This window comes from Kwoniella dejecticola, chromosome 5 (assembly GCF_000512565.2).
Source record: "Kwoniella dejecticola CBS 10117 chromosome 5, complete sequence".
NCBI classification, from domain to species: domain Eukaryota; kingdom Fungi; phylum Basidiomycota; class Tremellomycetes; order Tremellales; family Cryptococcaceae; genus Kwoniella; species Kwoniella dejecticola.
Window position 1 is genome coordinate 815,044 of NC_089305.1, and position 25,254 is coordinate 840,297.

Here is a 25,254-nt window from a genome sequence, read left to right on the forward strand (position 1 = left end):
TGCACTTTGTTCATTGCTTTAACCTTGTTCTATCGCTATACGACATATGGATCTAGGACGGCAATACTTCGCAGCAATATGACCCATCCTGTCGTCTCACTGATCGAGCCGAGCTCATCTCTGATAAGGGATCATCACGGCCCATTCCAAGCTCCCAAATCCAAATCCAAATCCAGATCTCAAACTCGTTCTGCAATCGAGAACGACGACGACGATGAAGACTGTTTAGACCAACTTCCACACAAGCCGAAGTACTTTAAGAATCCTTGGCCGTCCTATCGAACAGCCAGCTTACACGATGCGTATCTAGCGTATCAGCTAGGCGCTGCTATAGCATTACCACCTTCGAAGACACCCGGATCCCGCAAGTTCAAGCGCAAGCGCACACAATCCCAAACACAGGTAAATGAGCTGTCATATGAGCCCGAGCAGTACGAGCTCGATGATAGCGATGAGGAGGAGGATCCGAGGGAAGAAGATGGGAGTCTTAGAGCAGAGAATTCAAGTATATTACCGAAGAAGATATACGTCCGACCAGAGTTAAGTAAAATATGGGACGATGACGAGCTTGAAGATTGGCGAGATCCCCCAGTGGAAGTGATCACTCCGACTTGGCTCTCCTCCGGTACCGATGACTCCGAAGCGGCGGGTCAATCTGGAGATGCGCCAAGAGAAAGAGTGACCTGGCTTGGACATGCTGGAGTCCTAGTACAGATTCCATGGAAGGATAAAGATGGGTTCGCGGGAGTATTGTTCGACCCGATCTTCTCTTATAGGTGAGCCACTCCTTCTGACATGAATGTTCCTATAGCGGAGGTAATGGCTGAACGGATGACCTTTCTGCAGATGCTCGCCCACGCAATACGTCGGTCCGGCTCGATACCTTGATCCGCCTTGCAAGGTTGCTGAGTTACCTGATATACACATCTGCTGTATTTCGCACGATCATTGTAAGCTCTTTTCCGCTCCTGTCTTGGTGCAAAGAAGAGATGTGTGACGCTCGGGTGGCTGATCTTGACCCCCTGTGTCTCTGAGCAGATGATCATCTGGACTACTATACAATCATGGACCTGTGGAAATATCATCAAACCACTGTCCATTTCGTTGTACCCCTTGGTGAGTCTCCTGCCCCCTTAAATTATCCGGGGTGCTGCCCGCTTCTGCATTTGCCCTTGGAGCTGATCGAATTCGACACGAATTTGCGAGCTAGGTCTGAAACAATGGTTCACTTCCTCTGGTATACCATCAACTCGAATAACAGAACTAGACTGGTGGCATGAGACATTCATCTCGTTCCCTTCGACGTCTCCGTATAGCGACATCGATCCTACTTACCCACCGGACGAAGTGGAGAATGATATCAGGATATCGAGCGAGACAGTCCACGAACCTTCAAGCTTGAATCTGAAAATTGCATTTACCCCTGCGCAACATCGCTCGGGTAGGGGGATCCTGGATCATATGACGACGCTGTGGGGATCTTGGTGTCTTGGTGTAGTCGAGCCAGAGGACCAAGATAAAGTGGAGAAGAGGGGTATGCTTGATTGGAAGGGATTTAAGCTGTATTTCGGAGGGTGAGCCACGTTCAAACTTCAGATATTTGACTTCGGCATGATGTCCATGTCAAGTCACGCTGATATTTGGTTTTCTTGTTGGGATAATTTAGCGACACAGGGTATAGATACGCTACTGCTCCCGAAGGGGACGACGATGCCATCTGTCCGGCTTTCCGAGGTGAGTGTCAAGTCGAAACATATGTAACACAAAACATCAACAAGGTGTCGAATTTGACCTGACTATCTCACTGTTCGCCCTGCAGAGATCGCCTCGCACTATTCACCGTTCGATCTAGCTTTACTCCCTTTATCTACAGGCTCTTCCTTGCCCTTCTTACGAACAATGCTATCTCTGTCATTAGATCAATACACCTTGACATCCTCGCTGCACTGTTCACCGCAGGATTCACTAGATATTCACAATATCATCAAATCAAGGAGAACACTAGGTATTCATTGGGGCACTTTCTGCGATGCGGACGAATCCAGGGGTACTAGAGTGGATTTCGGCCGGTCCAGAAGGGCTATGGGTGTTTCGGGAGATTGGAACCACGAAGTTGAGCGCGGCGATGGATCGAACGATAAAGGTTGTTTCGTCATTGGAGAAATTGGAGAAACATTTGTTCTGCCTTAATTAGCCAATACTGTATCTGGAAATGTCTCCAATTTTCAACTTCATGCTGGATGAGCGAGTGTCAGACGTAGATCAATTCAGATTACTTGTAGAATTCCAGTTGTAAAGAGGACATTCTGACTGCGATTGGGACAAACACGAGATATGCATAATGAATTGATGACACGACGTCAGGACACGAAAGGATTGTAAAGAATACGATTTGTATGGTGACAACAGTATATGAATATATATGAGAGCAAGATGATGAGTCGCACAAGCAGAAAACGATGTTTCTCCACTCTCGATTTCGATTTCAGCGCAAGCAAATGGAGCCTGAAACGCACACGGTACTGAGAGGTTGACAACACAACTACAACAATGATGAGATCCGACTCAACAGCAGGACCGCCCGCCTCACACGACAACGGCCATTGTCTACACCTCAGCTTCCTAGTTCTACACCTCAAATGACTTGTGAGACCCTTGTCCACCTCTTTCGCCTGTGAGCCTTTGTCCTTTCTACAATTCGATTCACTTCCTTGCTTTGCGCTCCGCTTCCCTCTTCCTCTTCAATTTCTCTTCCCTATGTCTCTTCTCCTCTTGCTCCGCCAACTCATCCTCCCTCCTCGCTATTCGGGCCGCACGCCTCTCTTCCTCCTCTACATCCGTCAGGCCAGCTTCCATATCCTCGCTTCCCGAATCACTAAAGTCATCTTGATACCTCCTAGGCGGCGCATGACCACCTGGCCGACGGAACATATCCCGGATAGTCGAACTGATATCCATCTGACTCGATCGCTCATCCAGTCTGATCGGCGGCGATCGACCTCTGTGACCGTACGGATCCCTGCGATTGTTGATCTTCTTCTTCGATGGCCTATGTCTACTATCACTATCCGAGCTATCCGAATCGTCCTCGTCCGAGTCTGAGCCTGAGACGGTGTCTGACGAAGAAGGGGACGGCGATGCAGAGTGTCTCCTCTTCGCCGGTCTCGCGGGTATCCTACTCTGATTCGATGTTGCTTTATCCTTTCCTCGTGCCGGCGATCTCTCTTTCCCTTTGCTCAAAGACTCCTTGATCTTCGGCGACATCGTCGGTTTTGGAGGTAGATCAACATTGGATGTTTCGCCCAAAGAAGCATTCGGACCAAGTCTCTTCGCCTTGATATCCCTCTGAATCTCCTCGATCGTCCTTCGGTCCCTCGTATTTCTATCAGGACACAACTTCCTCATTCCCTCCATCTTCACCTGACTCGTGAGACTCTCTCTAGTCCCTTTCGGCGTCTTCGCATACGCATTCTTGATATTGGAGTCTCGTTTCAAACCATTCGTCATTCCTACTCCGTGTACAGCTATACTGGGTCCGCCTGGACCTGTATTCTTGTAATTCGACATCTGAGGGATTGGCACTGAGTTATTCCTTGCTAGACCCCCTCTGGAAGAGGTGGGACCGGGAGAGTCCCTCGACTCGACTAGACCTCTGATGGAGAAAAGGGAATCTCCGGCTGATCGTTTAGCTGATTGAGCGAACGCCTTGGCTGCTTTTTCTTTCCGTCCAAGCGGCGGGGGCGAATTGGACTGGGCGCGCGCCTTGCTCCGCGCTTGTCCGCCGTTACGAGGTTTGGAGGTTGAGGCAGATGCTGATGGACCTGGAACGGATTGCTTCGACGAGACAGGTGTGGGCCGAGATGGACCGGCTTTAGAGGAAGCTTTGACAATAGGCTTCATTCGTGCATAGTCGTCAGTCGCGTGATAGCGCTTGCTTGAAGATGAAGGAATGGATGAACAAAAGGACGGCTTGACGATGCTATTGACTCACCTTGATTGCTGATGGAGCAGGTTTAGCATCCTCTGCGAACGGATTATAATCCAAGTCATTCTTCGCCTGTTCCCCGTTAGCCTTCTTGTTCAAAGCTTCGTTCGCTCGCATCAGTTCCAGTCGACGAGCTTCCTTGGCAGCGGCCTCCTGTCGTTTTCGCAACTACAGGGAGCGCCATGTTTCTGCATGAGCCTCCTACTATTGCTGAACGAAGCTCGTCAGGGGATGACTCACCTCGTCCGCTTCCTTGGCTATCTGTTTCTCTCGAGCCGCTTTAGCAGCTAACTCCCTTCTCAGATCTTCCTCTTTCTCCCTCTGCAACTCCAGCATCCGAGCTTTACGAGCTTGATACTGGCAGATAGATCTGTCAGTCAAGCTTCTGATGTCTGGACAGAATGAGACACACCTCGGACATGGTGGCGAGATGACGCTGCCGGTCAAGCGACTCGGTTGAAGGAAGAATGTGTGAGAGATGATTCTGTCCCCGTCAACAGGCACTCAGATGCTCGATCTCACTCAAGCATCGCCCCGACGTCCAGAGGGACAATGATGGGAATAGACGTCGTATGGGGGAGAGACAAGTTGACTTGATGAAGTAAAGTGATGGAGAAGAACAAAAGATATTGCTTGTCGACATAAAATGATGACATGCAGACAGATTGACAATGGCACTGCGAAGGTCAATCATTCCAGCGTGGCGGTGACCGACGACGAACAGAGGCTAAACATGGCAAAAAATGCTTCCGATGAGATTTGAACTCATGACCCTTGCATTTGCCAGAAACCGCAGTTCAAGCCTTGTTCGAAACGTACAAGTGCAAAATTATAACCACTAAACTACAGAAGCGATCACTAGGAAGCCTCTGTCTTCTGACTCTCCTATAGCTCATGATTTAGGAGGCGCGAGCTCCGGTTTCACGGTTCTCTCCGGTTATTTCGGTTGTCGGGCGGACCATACGTGTGCCTGAGTCGATTAAGCGCTTATAGCACCAGTGAGGTATGATGACCTCGTATTCGAATTGAAAACCCAAGATTGAAATTTCAGCTGAAACCATATGACATGACTACTGCTGCTCGTGACTTCGCCTAAAGACGCATGCTCAATCATCCCCTTGATTCTAGTCTTGGCTCATCGCTGGACTGACTGCTATACGCGATGTGATTGTTGGCTGGACTATTTCCTGTCTCCTCTTCTGGTCTCTTCATTGTACTCACACATTCCTTTGTCTCTCTTTCCGGCAATAATCCACTTGTCCATCTTATCGGACTTGCCTCCTCCTCTAGCTTCATTCTGCCGCTATAGCTACCGACCGCTTCAAGAGACGCATATCTATTGAGACTTACTACCTTCCTCCAGCGGCTATACTATATATATCAGCTTACCCTTCCTAGCATTCCAACACCATGATCCGCTCTATACGAACTCGAATCGCCCTCCGCAATCCCTTCTTCATGTCCACCATGCCCAAGCGAGATCTAACGACACTGGGTCTGAGGAGGGAAGATCCAAAGCGGATATGGGAACGACGTACCGCCCTGACGCCCGATGCTGTGAAGGGTCTACTGAGTGAACGACCGGGGGAATTAGCTGTCGAAGTTGAGAGTTGCGCTCGAAGGTGTTTCTCGGATACCCTCTACACCGAAGTAAGCCTTGCCCTCGATTCAATGACCTGCTTTGTTGCTCATTCAGACTGGTGATAGGCCGGAGCGAAAGTGGTTCCTGCTTTGTCGAACGAGGTGGATGTAGTTTTAGGCATCAAAGAGCCGCCTTTGGAAGATGTACATCGCTTGATCTCAGGTAGTCCAGAAGGGAAAGAAAGGAAATGGATGATGTTCTCTCATACTCACAAAGGTCAAGTGAGTCGCCGTTCGCTCTAGTCCGGTCATTTGCCTCTTCTTGCCTTTCTGGCTTGGTGGTTCCGCATTGCGTTGGCTGACGTTAGAACAGGAATACAACACTCCGCTATTATCTGCCTTTCTCCCACCGGCAAAAGGGCAGACTCTTATCGACCATGAGCTCCTCACGGCGCCTTCGACAGGCAAGGATGGCAAGCCTTCAAGAGCAAGAGTAGCTGCTTTCGGATGGTATGCAGGAGGTGAGCTCTGATGTCTGCTGCCGAGATCAGCAGGATAGCTTAAGCAGACGGATTATAGCCGTCGGAGCTGGAGAAGCATTATCGATGACTGGAGTAGCATTGTTGAAGCGGGGCATTGCATCTCCCATACTGGTAAGCTATTCGGCGACTGCTCCATAGGTCTAGCCCATATGTTGAGTCCTGGTCAGCATCTGCCGAGGCCTTACGCTTCCGGGTCATTGGCGGAGTTCAAAGCATCCCTCAAAAAGTGTGGAGAGATAGTAAGGCAATCGCCAGTCAGCAACACAAAGGGACAAGGACCCATAGTCATTGGAATAACAGGGTGAGCTTTGACATACCACAGGAATATCAGGTGATAGTAGCTGATCGCTGTCTTCAGAGCTGGCAATGTCTCGAATGGTGCCAAGGACATGCTGGATGACCTGAATGTCGAATGGGTCAAAACGGACGAATTGGCTATTCTGAAGAATGCCCGTGAGTGAGCAACAGTCATATCAATGAAGATGATGCTAACTCTTTCGCTTGCGTTGGATAGCTGCAAACCGAGTGAGCAATTATGTATTCGTGTACTTGGCAGAGCAGCACTCATTGATATCTCGCAGGTATACGCTTGCATGATCCCCACTGCTTCTTATATCGTCGGTAAAGACGGATCGTCATTCGCTAGAACAGAGTACTATCGCTCGCCTGAGAAATACAAATCAGTTTTCTCGGACAAGGTATGTTCTTCTTAGTCTCCGTGAACTAGTGGAATGACAGCTTATTAAGACGTGACTGAAGATCGCTCCGTACTTGACTACCATAATCAATGGTGTGGGCTGGTCTTCCAAGTTCCCTCGAACGATAAGCAACGACGAAATGTCTGCCCTCCTGGACTCGAGTGGAGGAAGACAAAAATTGGTAGCTGTTCAGGATATAACGTGTGACAAGGAGGTAAGCTTGCAGCAGATCCTTCGCTCCTATAACACTAGCTAAGAGACAAAAAAGGGTGGATTGGAATTTGTGAATCAATTTACGACAATCGATGAACCGTACTTTCAAGGTCCCGGAGGAATGTTGATCAGCAGCATAGACATCTTACCCTCAGAATTAGGTCCGTCAGCTGACGATCTCACGAAAAAAATTTACACTGCTGACATCTAGCTATAGCCGCCGACGCCTCGGGGCATTTCTCGTCAAAGATCTTACCTTATGTGCGCAGGGCGCTGTTCCCGGGATCCGAGGGCAACAAAGCAGCGGAAGATGATACATTAGAGATGGCTAAGATCGTAGACAACGGAAAAATTCTGGAAACTCACGGCTGGTTGTTACCGAAAGTAGAAGCATGGAGATCATCCTCGACCCAGAACGGTATTTCCGCCAAGCAAGACGAGTCAAAGTTGGCGAATGGACAGCAGAAAAAGAGGATACTTTTAATGGGAAGCGGACTGGTGGCTGGTCCTGCTGTTGATGTCTTCGCCGCTCGACCAGACGTCCACTTAGCTATCGGTGGGTCTTCCTGGAATTCAGCATTAGATCGTCGTAGCTGACAGACAGAGATCTCTAAGCCAGCAACAACTTGTCGGAAGCAAAATCGCATATTCGAAGCCGTACGAACGTAGAAGCCATCTCACTCGATGTGAGCGACGAGGGCGCTTTAGCGGAAGTCGTGTCTGCTTCTGACGTCGTAGTGAGGTAAGCTCTTCTCCTGATAACACGTTCAAGGTGTCGCTGATACTTATCATAACTCTCCAGCCTATTACCCGCGCCGTTCCATCCTCAAGTAGCAAAGCACTGTATAAGTCACAGTAAACACCTTGTCACCGCTTCTTATGTCTCTCCCGAGATGAAAGCTCTCGATCAAGCGTACGTTAGGTTGATGTATATCTGTGTAAAGCAGAAGAGCTGATTGGGAATCTGTGTAGGGCCAAAGAGAAGGACGTATTGCTATTGGGAGAATGCGGATTGGACCCAGGTATCGATTCGATGGCGGCTATGCGTATCCTTGACCGGGTCAAGCGAGAGGGCAAAAAGGTCACTTCGTTCGTGTCGTGGTGTGGAGGGTTGCCGGAACCTTCTGCTAGCAACGTAAGCTACATCAGTGTTCCTCCATGATTTTTATCTCAGAATCAAAGCTGAATGGTGTGAACATCAGGTCCCGCTCCGATACAAATTCTCTTGGAGTCCCAAAGCCGTCTTGACTGCTGCACAGAATGATGCGCACTACAAGATGAATAACGAGGTGAGCCGGCCTCCCATTTATCGGGACCATAGAGAGAAGAGCTTGACTGATGCATAAATCTCAGATCGTCAAGATAAAAGGACAAGACCTGCTATCAAAGCATTTCCCACAGGTCAAGTTGTGGCCTGACTTGCAGCTTGAAGGGCTGGCCAATAGAGACTCGATGCCATATGCAGAGAAGTATGGCTTGGGTGAAGTAGACGGATTGAGGAACCTGTTCAGAGGTACTTTGAGGTCAGTCATCAAATGTTGCCACCGCGGACTCATGCTAATCACGGCCCATACAGGTATCGGGGATTCTCAAAATTACTCGAATCTTTCAGACAATTCGGCTTGCTCTCCAGCGAGCCTCTGAAGAGCGTCCCGGCGACATGGGAGGAGTTCTTCCTGCTTTCGGTGGCTAGACAATTGGACTATAAGAAGTCTCTGACCGCTGGGGATGTGCCTGGTGCATTGGGTGATCTTATCGGAGATATTACTGATCAAACAGAGACGATGGATGCTCTGAAGTGGTGAGCTCTTCATTTTATCACTGTAAATCACGATTTCCAGGCTGATAAGGACACCTGCTCTAGGTTGTCATTATTACCCTCAGACGCCTCATCTTCACCGTCCTCAATACCCATTCCTGACCTCAGATCACCAGTGCCCGTTGATTTGTTCGCCCATTTGCTGTCTCACAAGTTATCCTACGCTCCGGGCGAACGAGACACGTGTATTCTTCATCACGCATTCACACTTGCACCCGCAGGCGAACAAAACGGCAAGCTAGAGACGGTCACGGCCTCCTTGATATGTTATGGGGACGAGAACGCTAGTGCAATGAGTGTGACCGTAGGCAAGACTCTCGCTTTTGCTGCTTTGCGAGTTGCGGATGGTCTAGTGAAGCAACGGGGAGTGACAGGACCTTATGAGCGGGAGGTTTGGGAAGGAACACTCCAGAGTCTGGAGGAGGTGGGCGTTGTAGTGAAGGAAGAATGGAGTTGAGCTCGGCATGTGGTTGTGAAGTGTCAAAATTCTGCATGGGGTCTCAGGAGTTTGGATCCGTCTATTGCGCATGATTTTGGATCAAAGATAAAGGCATAACTAGATACCAAGTCCCCAGGAATGTATGCATGTAGTTCGAAAGAAGCTGAGATATCCAGCTAAATTTCTGCCCAAACCGGAGCGACTACAAGACCACAGTAGTGGGCTGGTGAGGAAATGACATCATTTCCAGCTGGACCTGGCCGTTCACCGAATATTACGGAGTACCATCTCAAAACTATTTTTGGTGTTTACGACGACAGACACGGTCGAGATGACCATACTCCGTCTCCGATAAGTCAATACTGACCCATGATCGTCAACTGTACAACACCGTTGTAGAACGCTTGCGTGCATCACCGTCCGAAGCAGGAACATCTCATTCGCGCGAATCTGAGAGTCTGGTCATAGTAAAAAGCCCACCAGTTGCCAAACCGAATCTTGCGGGGATTGGCCATTCTCGTCCAACTCCACCGAACTCCGTTGTTCGATCGCCCTTGTTGACAGATCCATATAAACTTCGGAAAGTATATATAGCTTGACAGTGAACCGAATCCATCCAAGGGATCATTCTTGTTGAACGAATTGGAAAGTAAGAAAACGGATCTACCTTACTGCACGAAGCGACTTTGAGATTAAGGAAACGGACACGCAGACATCATGGCTTTACCAGCTCAGACTATCAAACATGCTACCATCGCTGGAGTACAAGTACCTGCTATGGCCATAGGTGAGTCTATCTTCAGTCGACTGGGGCCAGGCTACCCATCGCATGTCTCTCTTCTGCCGCTTGCTGATACCATACATATTTGTAGGCACCTGGTCGTGGGGCGATAAGACTTGGGGCTACAAACCTGAACTACTGCCCGATATCAAGGAAGCGTTCAAGACCTCTGTCAAAGCAGGTTTGACATTCTACGATACTGCGTGAGTCTTTCCTTCGGGGTGGCATTCAAGGTATCGTTAGCTCATGAGCGATTCTATGATAGGGAGGTGTATGGGAATGGAGAATCGGAGAAGATCATCGGTGGGCTAATCTCGGAAAGTTCGCAAGAAGAGAAAGAGAACCTGTACATCGCTACCAAATGTGAATACTCCTACCCTCGCCTGCTTCTATAGCCCTTCAACCTGTCGTGCTGACTCAATCACGTGCTCCCTCAGTCCTACCCTTCCCCAGACCTGGGTCTTTCTACCTGATCAATCCACCCATAGTCGACAGATTACGAGCCTCCCTCAAGCGATTAGGTTTACCTTCGGTCGAACTGTATCAGATCCACTCGTCGAGCGGTCTAGGCTCTTTCGAGAGTCTCGCTAAAGGCTTGGCGGAATGTGTGAAGTTGGGCTTGTGTAGAAATGTGGGAGTATCGAATTTCAGTAAAGATGAATTGTGCGTAGTGTTTGCCCGGCCGCCTTTCCTGCTTCTACCGTTCTAGCCATCTGAAGAGGAATCCCAACTTGACGATTAGACTGATATCGCTGAACGTGCATTAGGATCGAGTTCTCGGACGTACTGGCGAAACATAATGTGAAGCTAGCTTCCAACCAGATCGAATACAACTTACTGCGTCAAGGCCCCGAGAAGAATGGGCTGTTGGCTGAGATGAAGAAGAGAGATATCGCATGTCTTGCTTGTGAGTTATATCATCAATACCTTTCGAAGCTGTATCAAGCGGGCTGCTCTTCCGATTCGCAAGGCTCACTAAGATTCGACTGTCCGGGCAGATTCTCCTTTGGCTATGGGCAGACTGACGGGAAAGTATAACTCCTCTAATCCCATTCCCAGCGGACGAAGGTACGTTCGGACGATTCGTTCACCCGGTGCCCAGGCAAATGAGTGATCGACATCTGAACCCTGCCTCTCCACAGGTTTAGCAACCATTACACATGGGAACAAATTGCCCCTTTGATCAAGTACATGAAGACCCTTTCTGAGAAACACAGCGTATCGATCTCCGCTATAGCTTTGGGTTGGGTCATCAGCAAAGGCGCAATTCCCCTTGGAGGAGCCAGGAATGCTAAACAGGCAGGGGAGAATGCGAAAGCGCTGACGTTCAGCTTGACTTCTGAGGAAGTCGCGGAACTCAGTGCGAAAGGCTTCGAAGGTAAAACGTGAGTTGTCGAATCGGTTCGAAGGAGCAGGAATAGTGTTGTGGTAGGAGATTCAGAGCTGATCTCTGGGTTTTGGACAGCAATTGGTTCTGGCAGCGTGGTTAGAGGCTTGATAGGTCTTTTATGAATTGTCTGGGTTGTATCTGTAGTAATGAGCAGGTTGTATGTATGGACGGTCAGTGTTCACGATTGCATGGCTTTTGAGCGGAACGCAAGCGAACTGTCACCCTCTCAAACAACATTTTGTCCCCAGCAGGTGAATACTCCTCACTTTTACATGCTTCCCACGATGCTCACAGATCGCAAATCGGGCGGCCTACAACACAGAAAATGTGGATGCCTGATCATACCAAGTCTTTTCGAAGCTGACTACTCCCTTCTTTTGTAGAAGTCGGGAGCAAAGTCATCCGTACCGATTCCAGTCAGGCTTGAAGCAAGTAAGAAGTATAGCTTGTACTCGAGATACATGAATCTCGGCTCTAAACCGTATCACCAAGCGCATCCACAATCGATTGAGCATTCGATTGAACGTGGTCCTCCGCACTTTCAGAGAGCAAAGCATTAAGAACGTGACCGGTCGATTTGGGATTGGGTTTGTCACCTTTGGTCAACCTCGGCGCTTCAACTAACCCTTGCGCTCGAATGGTACAAGTCAGTGGGATCAAAAGAAGTCAGGGTGTAAACGGGGGAACTACGCGGTTCGCGTCGAGCCTGATTTTCCTTTGAAAAACAGGTTTTTGCGCTTGACGGGCTTGTATATCTTAGTCCCGGCCCAGATCTCGCTTGCTTTATGTGAAGAGAGTAGGGAAATTTGACCTCGGCGAACAGATACGACGGACACACCCTAGTCTAAAATGACGATGATCTCTCGTTTACCCTGATGACCCATTCATTCCACTGCACTTGTGCCTACCGATCCTACAGGGAGATTCAAACCGATTTTAACCAGCTCGGTTTCTATTCGTCCGATCCCCTCTGACTGGCAGGATACACCCAAAACAAGTCGATGCATGGAGACGATAAACAACGATGCATGACCTTGTATATAAAGATCCTGTTGATCTTTTCTTGTTTCCTCATTGCATACATATCTCCTATAAACTAGAAGTTTTGCTCTTCACCTCACTTCAATCCTATCCATCTCGCTCCTTCTACTCGACACTCGTTAAACATCAAAATGTTCTCCAAGACCACTCTCCTCACCCTTGCCGCCGTCGCTACCTCCGCCCTTGGAGCCGACCTCACCATCTCCACCCCAGCCTCCCTCATCCAATGTCAACCAGCTTTACTCTCCTGGACCGGAGGTACCGCTCCTTACTACCTTGCCGTCATCCCCGGGGGTCAACCCTCGGCCGCAGCTCTCCAAGACTTAGGTGAACAACAGGGTAACTCCTTGACATGGACTGTCAACGTCGCAGCTGGTCAATCCATCACTTTGAAGGTCACAGATTCTACTGGGGTGGTCAATTATAATCAAGCTGTTACCATCCGTATGTTCCCCGCTCTCTGCTCTGCCCAAGTGTCATTCCCGACCCGACATGAAGACTCTGAGCTGATGTGACTTTTCCTTTCATTTGACTCATACAGAAGAAGGATCTAGCTCGGCTTGTTTGACTGCTGCCGCTACTTCGTCAGCTGCCTCAGCGTGAGTATCTCTTCTTTCCGCCTCCTCTCCAGTCTCCTGGCATCTTTCGCTACTCGAGAGAATAATGCTAACTATTGGTAACACCTGCGCAACAGCTCCACCCCTGCTGCTGTGTCCACCGCTACTGCCGCCGCCGCCGTAACCTCAGGCGCCTCTTCTGCCGGAGCTATGAGCTCTGCCGGATCAGCTTCTTCAGCTGCTGCTTCCAAGTGAGTCCAACTCCACTAGACATATCGATATTTCCTTCCAAGCCGAGCACACACTGACTTTCTTGCGTTGTAATTTCAGAGCCTCCTCTGCGGTTGCTTCAGGTGCTTCCGCCGCTTCTTCAGCCCGATCCTCTGGAAGTGCCGCTGCTGCTTCGGCTGCCGCTAGTGCCTCCGCTTCAGCTGGTTCCGGCGCTATGTCCAGAGCAGTCGTCAACGGAGGTTTGGTTGCTGTTGCCGCCGGTGTCATCGGTTTGGCTTTCGCTTAATCAGGTCTTTCCTCCTAACCTTCCTAGCCTTCTTACTTGACGAAAACATCGATCCTCCCAACAGACAGACACACACATATACACGTTCTTTAGCATACATACAACAGTCCATCCTTGCATTGCATTGCATACCATAGCATATTCACTTCATGCCGTAACGCTCACGCTCACGCTCCACGTTATATGTCATACTTTATACGCCCCTTCATGTCTTGGATGTATCCTCAATTCATCATGTAATCCTGCCAGCGTCGATGGGACTCTACAGTACGCAACAAAGTCCTCCTCAGGATGACAGATATGGACACTATCTTCTGTCTTCATCCGATCGGAGTCCAGACAGATTAAGCCAGTAAGGTGTAACGCGCACGTTCGCCGATTTTTATTTCTTTTTTTTTTTGATATTCTGTTTTTTTTTCGCAAGTCAATCGCGTCCTCCTTCCAGGATTCAATCCGTGTTTTGCGTGTCAGAAATCGTGTGCCTAAACTGCGTGGTGACAGGCTACCTGACTGTCTGACAGTCGTGTTGGCTACAGAGGACGATGAAACGGCGAGGCTTGATACAGAAACTAGGATTAAGCTTTCGACAAAATCCGAAAATCGATGAAACGTCACCTCAACAACCCCATTTACACGCTTGTCTTAAGCAAAGTCCAGATCTCAATCAGGCACAGACACGACCCCTCAATTCGACATGTTCTTACCGATCATTTCGAAACACCTCTTTTCCTCACTTCAGATTAGTTATTCCGATTCTACATCTTTGGATACGAGAATCTCGCATTCACAATGGTCAAGGATCTCTCAACATCACGATGAGGTCTATCTCCACTCCATTATCTCTCAATCGGCCAATTCACCTGGCCCGGTCCAAAGGACGAGGGATGCTCGCAACCGATATGCCGGGGATATCCATCAAAATTGAGTTTGTCTGTTCTTCTTTTTTCTGCGATTTTGATGTCGCTAGGTACGAGGGGGTACCTTTGATTAATTTGTTGGAGGGAGAACATGAGGAATGGATGAGGAACGGTAACACCCAGAGCTTAAGTCTATCTTGGTCGTGTTTTCACTTAACCTGCTTACTGAATGATACGTACTGATTCTCCCTCGTCCTTTTCGACTGCATGCCTGAAACCATATAAAGAGTCATAACCCCTTCGATGACTTTCAGCTTGATTCTCGTCCTCCCAGTAACTCATCTGCCGAAGGACACACTCACTACACAGCTTTACTCTTTAGCCGAACTCCGAATCCGATTAGAACCATACCCACAAGCATATGTTCGTTTTTTGTCGATCAAACAGCGGAAACAGCGAGGAGAAGGAGAAGAGAAGTTTGAGACTGCTCACCCTCTTTTCCCCCGGATTTCATCATTACCATCACTCATTTATCCAGTCGTTGACGACCAGGCAATCACAATAAGAAACCGTACACTCATTTGATCCTATCCTTCACTTCATCTTTCATCATGCCCCTATCACTTTCCGTAAATCGACCTAAATCACCTATCACCCTGCAATTTTCCAGATCAAAGTCGTTCTCGTCATCAAGGAAAACGAAACGATCCAACACATATCCTTCCCCTTCCACTTCTACGTCCACCTCTTCCTCTGACGGCGCAGGTGAAAGTGAGCCTTTCGACTTATCAATCATACTCGATCAGAAAAACTTTGACACGCTGGATCTCGGTTCAATCAAGGACGTCAACAACAAGGAAGAAGACAATCAGCGAGGCACAAGAATGCAAGGAGGCAAAATCAAGTTCCAGCTGAACGAGAACTCCCCCTCGAAAGATAGGATGACCTCGAAATTGATCAAGAACAGGAAGAGATCGATGGTCGAAGGAGAGGATGCAGAAGATAGCTCCAAAGCTGGCTCTGAGAATGCTCAGGTGAGTCACCTTTACATACAACGGCTTATCCGTAGACAGTATGACCGGTGATACTACTACGTACTGAACCTGAGCTGACGAGATACTGCACTCTTATAGCTACTTCCTTCCCCTTTAATTCATTCGACTTTTCCCAAGTCCCCTTACCCTTTCCACGGCTTTAACGAACCCACGCCTCGAGATAGGAGACAAAGTCATCGGCGATCCCGATCATTCTCTGAGCTGATCACATCATCCACCTCTATCAGCCAACCCTGGCGAGATCGAGAGACTTGGCTCGCCATACATACCCCTAAACCTTCCTCGGGCGCACAACAGAGGAAGGGATCGATTCCTATCGAGCTCGAAGATGGAGGCTGGAGAGCGAGAGGAGGTGGTACCTTCTTTGGAGCAGATATGAACGGTCCGTATCCCTCCCTCAAAGTTAGGGTCAAACCTCTCAGTCCTCCGCTCTCGCCTGCCGCGCAAAGCCAAAGGCATGTTTCAGTCAGGAATCCCGGCAAAGAAGACCAGGTTTCTAGTCCTACCGCAAAGATGTCGGACGCAAATCCCGTCGACAAGATAATATATCAGCACAAATCACAATCGGCATGGAACGTGACCAGACCCAACACCTCCAACGAAGAGCTCCCCTCGACAAGATATTACACGCCTTTGCCTATCGAAGGTAATCACAACGATGACGATGATGACTTTCTGCCACCATTATTACCTCGGACCATCACGAGAGCCTCTTCCTTCTCATCTTCTTCAAGGAATACCACGCCCATCCCGTGGGCTCAGCGAAGTGGAAGCAACTCCCCAGGCAGACTCACTCCACCCACGACTCCCTCAAGACAGAAAACGAGAAATATCACCCCATCTTCGCCCCTCAAGCAGACGCCAAAACAATGGACTCAAGTCGATCCCTCGCCTCCAAGGACTTCTCCCAGAAAGATGAAGGCGAAGACGCAAACTCCTACTCATACAACGCCACTGATCAACCCCAGAACCCCAGAAACGCCTACACGAATTGCGAGATCGCCTTTCGGGAGGAGGAACACCAAAGATACAGCCATCGGAACGCCAATCAGCCCTTCCGAACGACACGCTATCTCAGTCAGCGGGGACCACCCAGATGCGGAACATCACGATAGGGATGAACATGTATCTCCAGCTAAGAGACTTTGGAAAGCCCTAAAATCAGTCTCGCCGGGTAAAAGGGAAGAGAAAAAAGCCGCGTCCCAAGGAGACGAATCAGATTCTGCGCAGGAGATGACAGCCTGGATAAAGAGAGGTGGCTGGTTTTAAGCCGGACATCTGGACGAGGATAAACTGGACAATCGATCCTTCTAAGCCTTGATCAAGCGAACAAAGGCAGTCAATTCCGGTGAAGCGTGATTGTTGTACAGCATTTGATGCGGAGAGTGCCGTTCTAGCGATCCGACTTTGGCATATTGTACAGAGAATGCTTTGGTTAATCATGACAATCTGTAAACCGATCAATGGTGTATCATACAATGGCGAGTCAGCGCATGCAGCTTGAGTTGTCCTTGCGTTCGTGGCATGATTCTTTCTGAATTATGTTTGCATGTTTTTCTGCTTGGTTATATGTTGTAGCTATCGCAATGCGTACAAAGGAACCCAAAATATATTGTTGTTCGGCAAAGAAGAAAGGAGGATTATAAGAGAATGTCCAGGTTGTCTGAGCTGAAAGGTGCACCTAGAGGTGCCGACAGGAGAGTTTGGTTTGCACTAGGTCTCTCCAACTGCAGGGAGCGGCTCAAGTCGCAAGGACGTTACACATTAAGGTGAATGTGTAGAGAGGAAAGTCGATTGATCGAATAAATGAATGACGGGAGGAGGGGGGATGGGCGTTTTAGATTTCAATTATTGACTAGTCTCGATGGTTTTTGTAGATCTGATAGGTGATACCGTATCAGTACCGTTTCCACTACGATGAGGGAGGATGAGAAAGGGGTTGCACGACTCACCTTTTTTCGGAGGCCAAGGATTTCTTACGCATCATAACGAAAGGCATCAACCTATCTCTTTTTCTAAGTTTGTATCCTCCGGCCGTCTTGGAGGTTTCTCCAGCCTCAGCCGTGGCCGCAGTACCACTCTCGGTTGTAGCTGTCTCTTCGGTGGAGGTGGAAGAGGTTGCAGAAGAGGAAAGTTCAGAATTGTTGAAGAGGTACCAAGTGTTATCTCTGCATTTCTCAATGGTGATGTCCGAGATCATATCCTCGCCCCCGCAAGCGCACAGGACCCCGCTCTGGAGTTGCGAATAAGCGGCTATTTGTTTTTCGGAGCACCGGGAGAAACATGCGAAAGGCGAGGGGACTTGACGTAGGATCGAAGTTGGGTGGAAGGTTGTTGAACAGCCCATAGGTTTGAATGTGGAGGATTGTAAGAGCTATCAAGGTCGAGAAGAAACACTTGTCAGCTTGTCACTTTTGAGATGTTTTTGTAGCTGTGTTCTGTGTGAGACGAAAGTAATAAGAATGAGGATGAGACTCACGAAAATGGAGTCGGGGGCTGGAGCTGCGATGCTCAGGGGTAAGAGCACGACCACAGCGAGGGTCTGGAGAATGACATTAAGTGAGAACATCTTGGAAAGACGGATCTTTGTCACACTTCAATGGTTGGGATTCGAAGGTTGAAAGAGTGTTTGACAGTTGGACGACTTGCTGAACCAGCAGCGAGAAGTGAAGAGAGCAAAAGGAAAGAAAAGAATGTGTGGTGAGCCTTCAAGGTCGAAGAGAAGTGAAGAATCGAATCAATCGATATGACAAAACAACAACGGACAGTGTCAAGCTATGTTCAAGTGTACATGAGGAAGGAAAAGAAGAAGAAATATCAAGGACTGAAAATGCGATCGAGGGGTATATAGGTCAGCGTTCTCTGGAATGGGACCACATGAACGGTCTGTTCAACTCATTTTGTTCAGTTAGTCATCAACTGAAAATCTCCCACATGAGCTTGGGGCTTGGTGCTGTACGTTGTGTATCACCACCACCGGATCCTTCTGTTCCTGAATTTCAACGTCGAGCTGTTCGGGCTCACACCATGTTAAGGAGATGATGAGCGGTGAGGTATATAGTCTGTGCTGAGGTTGACTTCATTCCATACGGGGGTGTCAAGGCAAAAAGCACCGATAAATCGAGGAAACCTTCGAAGAAGTCCGAAATTCTACTTACTTCGTCATACATTCCTACTCGTAAAACGCCATTGCCCAAAGCCATGGAATCTTGATACTGCATATCCTACGCCACGTTCTGAACTCTGCTAAGCGGCGTTGTCGTGGTTGTAGGATCGAGCTCGGACCTTGTTCAGGTCCGTACTTCTGTACATCTCGTGCGGCCTGAAAGGGGAACACCAAAGCATGGTATCAAATAAGGGCACGATAAAAGCATATTTCAAGGTCCAGCTTGGAAGACCCTAATTCCAGCATGTCGGATGAGCAAAAGACGATCCGAATCCGGTTACGTGCCTACGCCAATGCCGTTACCGCGGAAGAAAATCCCTTTGCCCGATCATCTCGATTGGGCACTAAACCGCTGGAATCCCAACCAGTCACGACATCATTACGGCATCCTTCAGGACTAGCACAGATGTTTCCTCCGAAAAGTTTGATGGTTCTGGTAAGTCCCCGTTTTCCTTGACGCCTGTGTAAGAGTGAGAAACAAATTCGGAGGTCGGATGGGCATGTATGACCCGGAGCAACGATGCATCAAAGCAATGGCGCACACACACAATGCGGACATCCAAGCGATGGTAGCATCGCCAACGACTAACACGTGGTGCCAGAAGACCCTTCCAACGGAGCTCTGTCAAGCATCTTAGAAACTTCGATGTCATATTCACAGACTGAGAGACTTGAGGTAGAATACACACCGCCACGGGTGTGCTGAATGTGGGTCGCTTTTGCAACCTCTTTACAATCTTGATTCACCTTGCACATGACAGATCTCTTTGCAACTCTAGCCTAATCCCTATATGCACCACGAGAAGCTTGTATAATCTCAGAACGGTCAAACGGATGACAGTCGCATGATGCCGCTAACCCATCCATGCTGGTTGTCCAAAAGAGTGAGCTTGATCAATATAGTCATATATATTCATCACATAGTCGTAAGAAGACATAGTCGTAAGAAGTAGAAAGAGGAAACCAGAATGCCCAAAATGTATACATCGAAAGGATTGTCGTCTCGAGCCGTATTTGCGTAACTGGGGGTCCAGGAGCAACGTCTTGGATTGACTATAGCCTACTCCATCGTTATTTCCCGTATGGGCTCTCTCATCGGTTGTTTCCTCCTTCTGTCATCGTCATCATCGTCATCACTGAGAGCAACCAAGTCATTCAGCTGTAAGTCCACGTCAAAGGGACGAAGGTACAATTGCATTTAAACACGATCAATTACTCACATATCTTCATCCTCCACCTGCCTCTTATGGGCGCTGCCCGTCCTGGCGCCAAACCCAACCTGCTGCACCATCTTCTGAGCCATCTGTATCGGTTCGTACTCCTTGAACTGATTTTGGAACTATGCGCAGCCATCAGTCCGTTATCCTGTCGCGATGAGTAGAGCACAGATGACTATATTGCGATCGGGGACAAGCAAAGAATGACGACTCACGCTCATAGTGCTGACGCAATACCTCTTACTCTGAACATAAGCCAACGCATGATCCGCCGTCCAGCTGAACTTCCACATAAGATACCCGACTACTATAGCCGGCGAAAGAGCGATCCCTCCTGTCGACCGTGCCAAACACGATCAGTTACTTCTCTTCTCGAAGCTCGAATAAGGGTGAAAGCCGAGCTTACCATTACAATGAGCCAGCACGACGCCATTCATGTTCATAGATTCCTCTATGAAGTCTACACATTTCGGGAAGATCGAAATGAGATTTTGATCCTATATGCACATCACACCACAAGGATCCGTCAGCGCGAATATAGCAAACATCCAAGTGTAGAATACCATATCAGAGTAGAAGGAAGCCTGACTTACAGAGTTATCACTTATATCCAGTGTCATATACCTGAACTCGGTGGGAAAACGAGGATAGATCAAGCTTGATTCCTTTCTATCTCGTATACATAGCCTGCTCGGGAAACAAGGAACATCAAATGGTCAGATAGATAATTGTCAAATAGCCTTGCGCACGCACACATGAGTTATACCCATCATTTTCATCTTATTCAGGTTGGTCGAAGATTGGAATGGACCGAGGTATAGCCCAGGAATGATCTGCTGCGCTTCTCTACGCATTTCGTATCTATCGATCAAGCAAGACCGTACGGATCAGTTGAAAATCCCACCCTCACAACGTTGACCTCTCGAGCTCTTCCCTCCCCAATATCAGGCCCATTGCGTACCCAGCGGGATACGAGATGACGTGCAGGCCAGACTCACCTCCATTCGTTGTTCCCTCCTCCCATCGGTCCAGGTCCACTCCCCATCCGCTCAACATTGTCGTCTTCAGCCATCATGCCCCATCCCAGATGCGGAGCTGGAACCGGAGTCGGAATCGGGCTCGTGTACCCCCGTGAATACGTACTTGCAGAATGCACAGGCGAGTCTATCGTATGTCTGGACGAAGAGGCAGCTGAGGAGGCGCCATTAATATCCATCGTTATGTCCCCTTCAGATCCTAGTCCTTGTTCCAGACCGAGCTCGACGTCCACGAAGGAAGGTGGAGAAGGCGGTAAGAATGGACGGGAGGGATGGTGCCTTTGCCTCGAGCCTGCCGGCCGGGGGTTCCGTCGGTTTATGTTGACTAGCTAGCTTTCTGCGAGGTGGAAGCTAGTAGAGGGTGATACTGTTGATGGGGGCTGATCAAGTTGGATTGAGAAAGAAGTGTTGATGATGAAGAAAGCTTTGCTGCAGTGGACAAGGCGATTCGGGGGAGGGAGGGGGGAAGGTTGGCAGATGATTCGGTATTTATCGAGATTCGAGCACGGTTCACTCGAGGAGTATAGGGAGTTTGATGTCGTACGGACTAAATAACCTTTTCTTGCTCGAAACGATTCCGAGCTCTATGACTTGACTGTAGCTTGTTGTCGAGCGATGTGGACGGTACCAGACCCTTAAATTTGTGGATGATACGGTAGAAAGTGCAAGCAAGGTATGAATGAGGACGAATTAGCAATATACGCACCCTCCCAGAAGGCAAGTTTCAAGCGGTCGTCAACCGGTAAGCTGAACTACGATCGACGAAATTACGTAACACGTGTCCTCACCTTCAGCATCTATGACAAGATTATCCATATGCATAGGTTGTACATCATCGAAAGACATGATGAGGCGCAAACAAGGTTGACAAGACGGCAGTAATCAAGCTGTGACAGCACAAGACAAGACAAGAGACGATAAGACAAGAAGTGTGACTATACTTCACCAAAAATCGTCTATCCACAACATCACCGTATCTCGCCTCTCGACCCCTTCACCTCAATAATCGAAATACAACCCATTACCCAACAATTGACCCTCTTCCGCAAAGGCCTCATTCAGTATCTTCGCCAGCCTCAGTCCAGCCATAGCAATCAATTTCTCTACTGTCTTCTGCCTGCCAATTTCTCCTAGGTACTTATCCGTGTCCAGCTCGATGAGGGGTGCGGAATTATTTTTGTACTCCTTCGGCCAAGCGATATCGCAATTGAGCGAATGTATAGGTTTTGCCCAGGTATATGGACATGAAGGGAAAGTCATATTTCCTCCTTTCGCACTGAGCGATGTGGGGTGTAAAGCTATAGCTTGATCTTCGAACCCTTCTGTCTCCCTAGTGGGGATGGGATAAGCTAGTTCTGACAAAGCCGATAGAGATCCAGGTAAGATCGAAAGAACTAGCGAGGAAGCTGTTCGGAAGTAACCTTTCAGTATTGCCGGAGTAGAAGCTGGGATGTCGGTATGGAATGAATGCGGGAACGGATCTCCATCGACGGGACATGATAACCATGATTCCAGGTCGTCTTTCCACCATTCTCGGATACCTTCCCATACAATCCATCGGACGTAGGGGTCGAATATCGCGCCAAGCAAATTCGACTCGATTTGTTTGCTGCATTCACATCAAATGACGATGTCAGCCTGATACACGCCATAGTATGACATCATCGCAAGTGGATGGCGGACTCACGATGGTAGAGGTGTGGTATAATTGCCCAGCTCTCGGATGTTCTTAGTGATGATACCGCCGTCCCAGACAGAGTGCAGACTGCGCGGATTCAACGTCAGTCAGCCTTGCTTTGAAAGTATCAGCACATCTTTGGCAGCTTACTTTCGGTGACGCCCTTCAAACAAGAACATCGCTAGTGGTCATCATCATGGGTCAGCTTCTTGGCTTAAGTATATACGTGATAGCGTTTCAGTTCATAATGGTACTTATCAGACAAAATGAACTCACCTCCATTTCCACCTTTATCCCTTCCCGTCAAATGTAAAGGCTGATGCATGTCCCCGACGAAATGGACCAAGAACCTCAGCGGTATATCTATATCCTGAGCAGACTTTCCATCCATGACAGTCCGCGTGAAGTTCTGTATGGCCGTTACGACATTGACATCTTCGTTGACCCAGCCGTGTTCGCCGAATTCACATGTGTCGGGGGGATGATCATCGACGCCTATGCTCAATGGATTAGCATACTTCCAGCCTTAAGCCTTGATGAAGGGGCTTGAATAGCGGAATCGTATTGAATGTGCCTTGTATATTCCACTCTAGATGATTGGATGAGATACTTAAGTGGGTATACTCACCGTTGATGTAATGCATCGGAGCTGTATTCCTATACCTATTCCTGACTGTATCTGCCCAAGCGGCGATGGGAGCCAGATGACAATTGGCTTCTGCAGGTAGTATATCACATAGCTTTTGCCTTGTCGAGGGGTGTAAGTGGATCTGAGCGATGGTAGCTACCATCTCGTGGCCTAGTACATTTGCACGAAAAGCAGCATTAGTGAGATCTCCTCATCATTCCGCACCATCGACCCATGAGGGTACGATAGCGTATAGCTCACCTGCAGCTCCCCATGATAAGGCTGTCGGCAAGACCGACGCAGCGGCCAGGACAACGGATAAAGGCTTCATACTGGTTGTCCAGCAGAATGTTTGACCCTGATGAAGATGTCTATCGATTTCTGGGGATTGCTGTATCGAAGTACGAACGAACAACGTTCAAAGGTGACCGGTCTGCTTTATATACGACGCTGAAGCAGGTGTATGGGATGTGTACAGTATGTACAGGAGTGTATGTGTCGTCTGGTTGTATGTTCGCAGGACGATAGAGAATGAATTGAATTTGGAGATCTGTAGTAGTGAGTGGAGAAGTTTCCCCTTGTCGTCATTTTGATCCGTTTCAACCGGTTAATCGGTTCGTATGAATGAAGCCCTGAAACACTCCACGCCCAGCAGAGATCGTCGATCCTTCATCATGCAATAGCGGTCTCAGGCTTCGTCCAACGCGCATGGACGTATAGCGCGACATGTAGACTGACCTGAGTAGATAGGGAACAAAGACAGGTCACATGCATATGTGATCTGATACACACTATCTCACTGATTGTACTCTCGTTTTTTCTGCTGATTTATCATGAAATACCAATTTCGATCTCCAACTCAGACTCGATAAATTCACAGTATGGACGTTAACGACCATTGATTACAGCAAGTTTAGGGTTCGGCTGAGAGACTTGGTTTTACACGTTCTTGCTTGCTCTTGACTGGGTCTGCTGGCCCATACCCATCTTGGTGGGATCTAAGCGTTATTCGGCAAGAAACTATCAGCTGATGTGTTATGGCATGTGCTCTGCGCGTTGATTGGAAGGGGAAGCGAAGAAGAGCGCGTCCACTTGAGGTCATCTTGGCAAAGGACGTGAAAGGACGTGGAGTAGGTTCGATAAGCAGTGGATGCACTAAGAAGGGAAAGAACAAGCTTCAGAAGGAGAAAGCACCATTAACTCACGGTCCTCAGCTACGACTTCATGATTCAACGGCGCCAAGTCGGTCGACTCGATCAAGCCAGGCTCGGCTTCGCACGAATCATGAGGGTGTTTGAACGGATTATGATGGTGCTCATACCCGCTCTCAACGGGTACGCCGGTATGCCCGGACATGTTGCCGCCCATAGCGTGCATATCGTCTTTTCGCCCGGTCGAAGAGGTGGACGTCTGGGCTCAGCGTCAGCGTCAGATTCATTGCTAACCGCCAAAAGATGATCTGACATTACCGTCGGATGTATCAAGGATGGCGATTAGAGTGACTTACGTTCTGGACGCCTGGTTGAGCGCCTTGAGCTCCGGTGGGAAGCATCGAAGTACTGGTAGAGACATTAGCATCCCTCTATACACAAGCAAGTGCGGACCAGTGTTTGGACATGACCAGACTCACTCGTTGAGCGGTGAAGACATCGTTAGTATAGCTCTTGTAGTTTGCTTTTGTATGTGAGTTGTATCTTAGTAATTGTTAGGTATGTGAACGAGCGAGAATTCCATGGAACACTGAAGTTTGTGGAGCAGGCATATATACCTCAGATGTCTGCACAAGCAAGCAATATTGCGTATGGCCTACATAAGTCTGGTGACCTCATTCTTCATTCATCTTGCTTCGCTCGAGACAGTCACACGAAAAGTAAAAGCACGTTTAGCATGCTCGGTGCCTGTCAGCTTCGATATTCAAAGTTTCCATCCAAGTTTCAGTATTTCAGTAAGCAGTTGGTGAGAAAATAGCCAGGACAAGAGCGAGATCTGGGCGTGAGGACAAGAATCAACACAAGAACGTCGTATTTCTGTGAAAGCGCTTTCACATGTCACC

General features: G+C 48.6%; 10 protein-coding genes across 10 annotated transcripts; 5 read left to right on the plus strand and 5 right to left on the minus strand.

The window, feature by feature from the left end:
- Nucleotides 1-78: 78 nt before the first annotated feature.
- Nucleotides 79-2,190, plus strand: I303_104399 (uncharacterized protein; the record flags this gene model as incomplete). Its single annotated transcript, XM_018407920.1, has 6 exons — nt 79-776; nt 847-950; nt 1,039-1,116; nt 1,211-1,574; nt 1,667-1,734; nt 1,820-2,190. 6 exons carry the CDS (start codon nt 79-81, stop codon nt 2,188-2,190), a joined length of 1,683 nt encoding a protein of 560 aa, XP_018263131.1.
- Nucleotides 2,191-2,703: 513 nt separating this feature from the next.
- I303_104400 (uncharacterized protein) lies at nt 2,704-4,406 on the minus strand (the record flags this gene model as incomplete). The annotated part of the gene is made up of 4 exons (XM_018407919.1): nt 2,704-3,894; nt 3,992-4,153; nt 4,226-4,342; nt 4,398-4,406. The coding sequence occupies 4 exons, from the start codon at nt 4,404-4,406 to the stop codon at nt 2,704-2,706; spliced, it is 1,479 nt and encodes a 492-aa protein (XP_018263130.1).
- A 989-nt stretch (nt 4,407-5,395) lies between these two features.
- I303_104401 (uncharacterized protein) lies at nt 5,396-9,295 on the plus strand (the record flags this gene model as incomplete). Its single annotated transcript, XM_065968953.1, has 17 exons — nt 5,396-5,635; nt 5,693-5,848; nt 5,940-6,087; nt 6,146-6,219; nt 6,276-6,409; nt 6,467-6,565; nt 6,623-6,806; nt 6,868-7,020; nt 7,075-7,180; nt 7,237-7,575; nt 7,635-7,761; nt 7,822-7,932; nt 7,992-8,154; nt 8,222-8,308; nt 8,373-8,542; nt 8,596-8,820; nt 8,884-9,295. 17 exons carry the CDS (start codon nt 5,396-5,398, stop codon nt 9,293-9,295), a joined length of 2,928 nt encoding a protein of 975 aa, XP_065825025.1.
- A 699-nt stretch (nt 9,296-9,994) lies between these two features.
- On the plus strand, nt 9,995-11,548 carry I303_104402 (uncharacterized protein; the record flags this gene model as incomplete). Its single annotated transcript, XM_018407917.2, has 8 exons — nt 9,995-10,064; nt 10,150-10,261; nt 10,324-10,421; nt 10,496-10,721; nt 10,826-10,965; nt 11,057-11,126; nt 11,201-11,443; nt 11,524-11,548. 8 exons carry the CDS (start codon nt 9,995-9,997, stop codon nt 11,546-11,548), a joined length of 984 nt encoding a protein of 327 aa, XP_018263128.2.
- Nucleotides 11,549-12,620: 1,072 nt separating this feature from the next.
- I303_104403 (uncharacterized protein) lies at nt 12,621-13,563 on the plus strand (the record flags this gene model as incomplete). Its single annotated transcript, XM_018407916.1, has 4 exons — nt 12,621-12,933; nt 13,031-13,088; nt 13,184-13,297; nt 13,377-13,563. 4 exons carry the CDS (start codon nt 12,621-12,623, stop codon nt 13,561-13,563), a joined length of 672 nt encoding a protein of 223 aa, XP_018263127.1.
- A 1,468-nt stretch (nt 13,564-15,031) lies between these two features.
- On the plus strand, nt 15,032-16,744 carry I303_104404 (uncharacterized protein; the record flags this gene model as incomplete). Its single annotated transcript, XM_018407915.1, has 2 exons — nt 15,032-15,454; nt 15,554-16,744. The coding sequence occupies 2 exons, from the start codon at nt 15,032-15,034 to the stop codon at nt 16,742-16,744; spliced, it is 1,614 nt and encodes a 537-aa protein (XP_018263126.1).
- A 579-nt stretch (nt 16,745-17,323) lies between these two features.
- On the minus strand, nt 17,324-18,044 carry I303_104405 (uncharacterized protein; the record flags this gene model as incomplete). Its single annotated transcript, XM_018407914.1, has 3 exons — nt 17,324-17,354; nt 17,428-17,849; nt 17,955-18,044. 3 exons carry the CDS (start codon nt 18,042-18,044, stop codon nt 17,324-17,326), a joined length of 543 nt encoding a protein of 180 aa, XP_018263125.1.
- Nucleotides 18,045-19,701: 1,657 nt separating this feature from the next.
- Nucleotides 19,702-21,074, minus strand: I303_104406 (uncharacterized protein; the record flags this gene model as incomplete). Its single annotated transcript, XM_018407913.1, has 7 exons — nt 19,702-19,777; nt 19,862-19,980; nt 20,074-20,192; nt 20,265-20,355; nt 20,452-20,545; nt 20,612-20,719; nt 20,857-21,074. The coding sequence occupies 7 exons, from the start codon at nt 21,072-21,074 to the stop codon at nt 19,702-19,704; spliced, it is 825 nt and encodes a 274-aa protein (XP_018263124.1).
- An 820-nt stretch (nt 21,075-21,894) lies between these two features.
- I303_104407 (uncharacterized protein) lies at nt 21,895-23,532 on the minus strand (the record flags this gene model as incomplete). Its single annotated transcript, XM_018407912.1, has 6 exons — nt 21,895-22,504; nt 22,583-22,660; nt 22,724-22,754; nt 22,850-23,068; nt 23,202-23,372; nt 23,463-23,532. 6 exons carry the CDS (start codon nt 23,530-23,532, stop codon nt 21,895-21,897), a joined length of 1,179 nt encoding a protein of 392 aa, XP_018263123.1.
- Nucleotides 23,533-24,140: 608 nt separating this feature from the next.
- On the minus strand, nt 24,141-24,851 carry I303_104408 (uncharacterized protein; the record flags this gene model as incomplete). The annotated part of the gene is made up of 4 exons (XM_018407911.1): nt 24,141-24,199; nt 24,407-24,611; nt 24,709-24,760; nt 24,832-24,851. The coding sequence occupies 4 exons, from the start codon at nt 24,849-24,851 to the stop codon at nt 24,141-24,143; spliced, it is 336 nt and encodes a 111-aa protein (XP_018263122.1).
- Nucleotides 24,852-25,254: the final 403 nt, after the last annotated feature.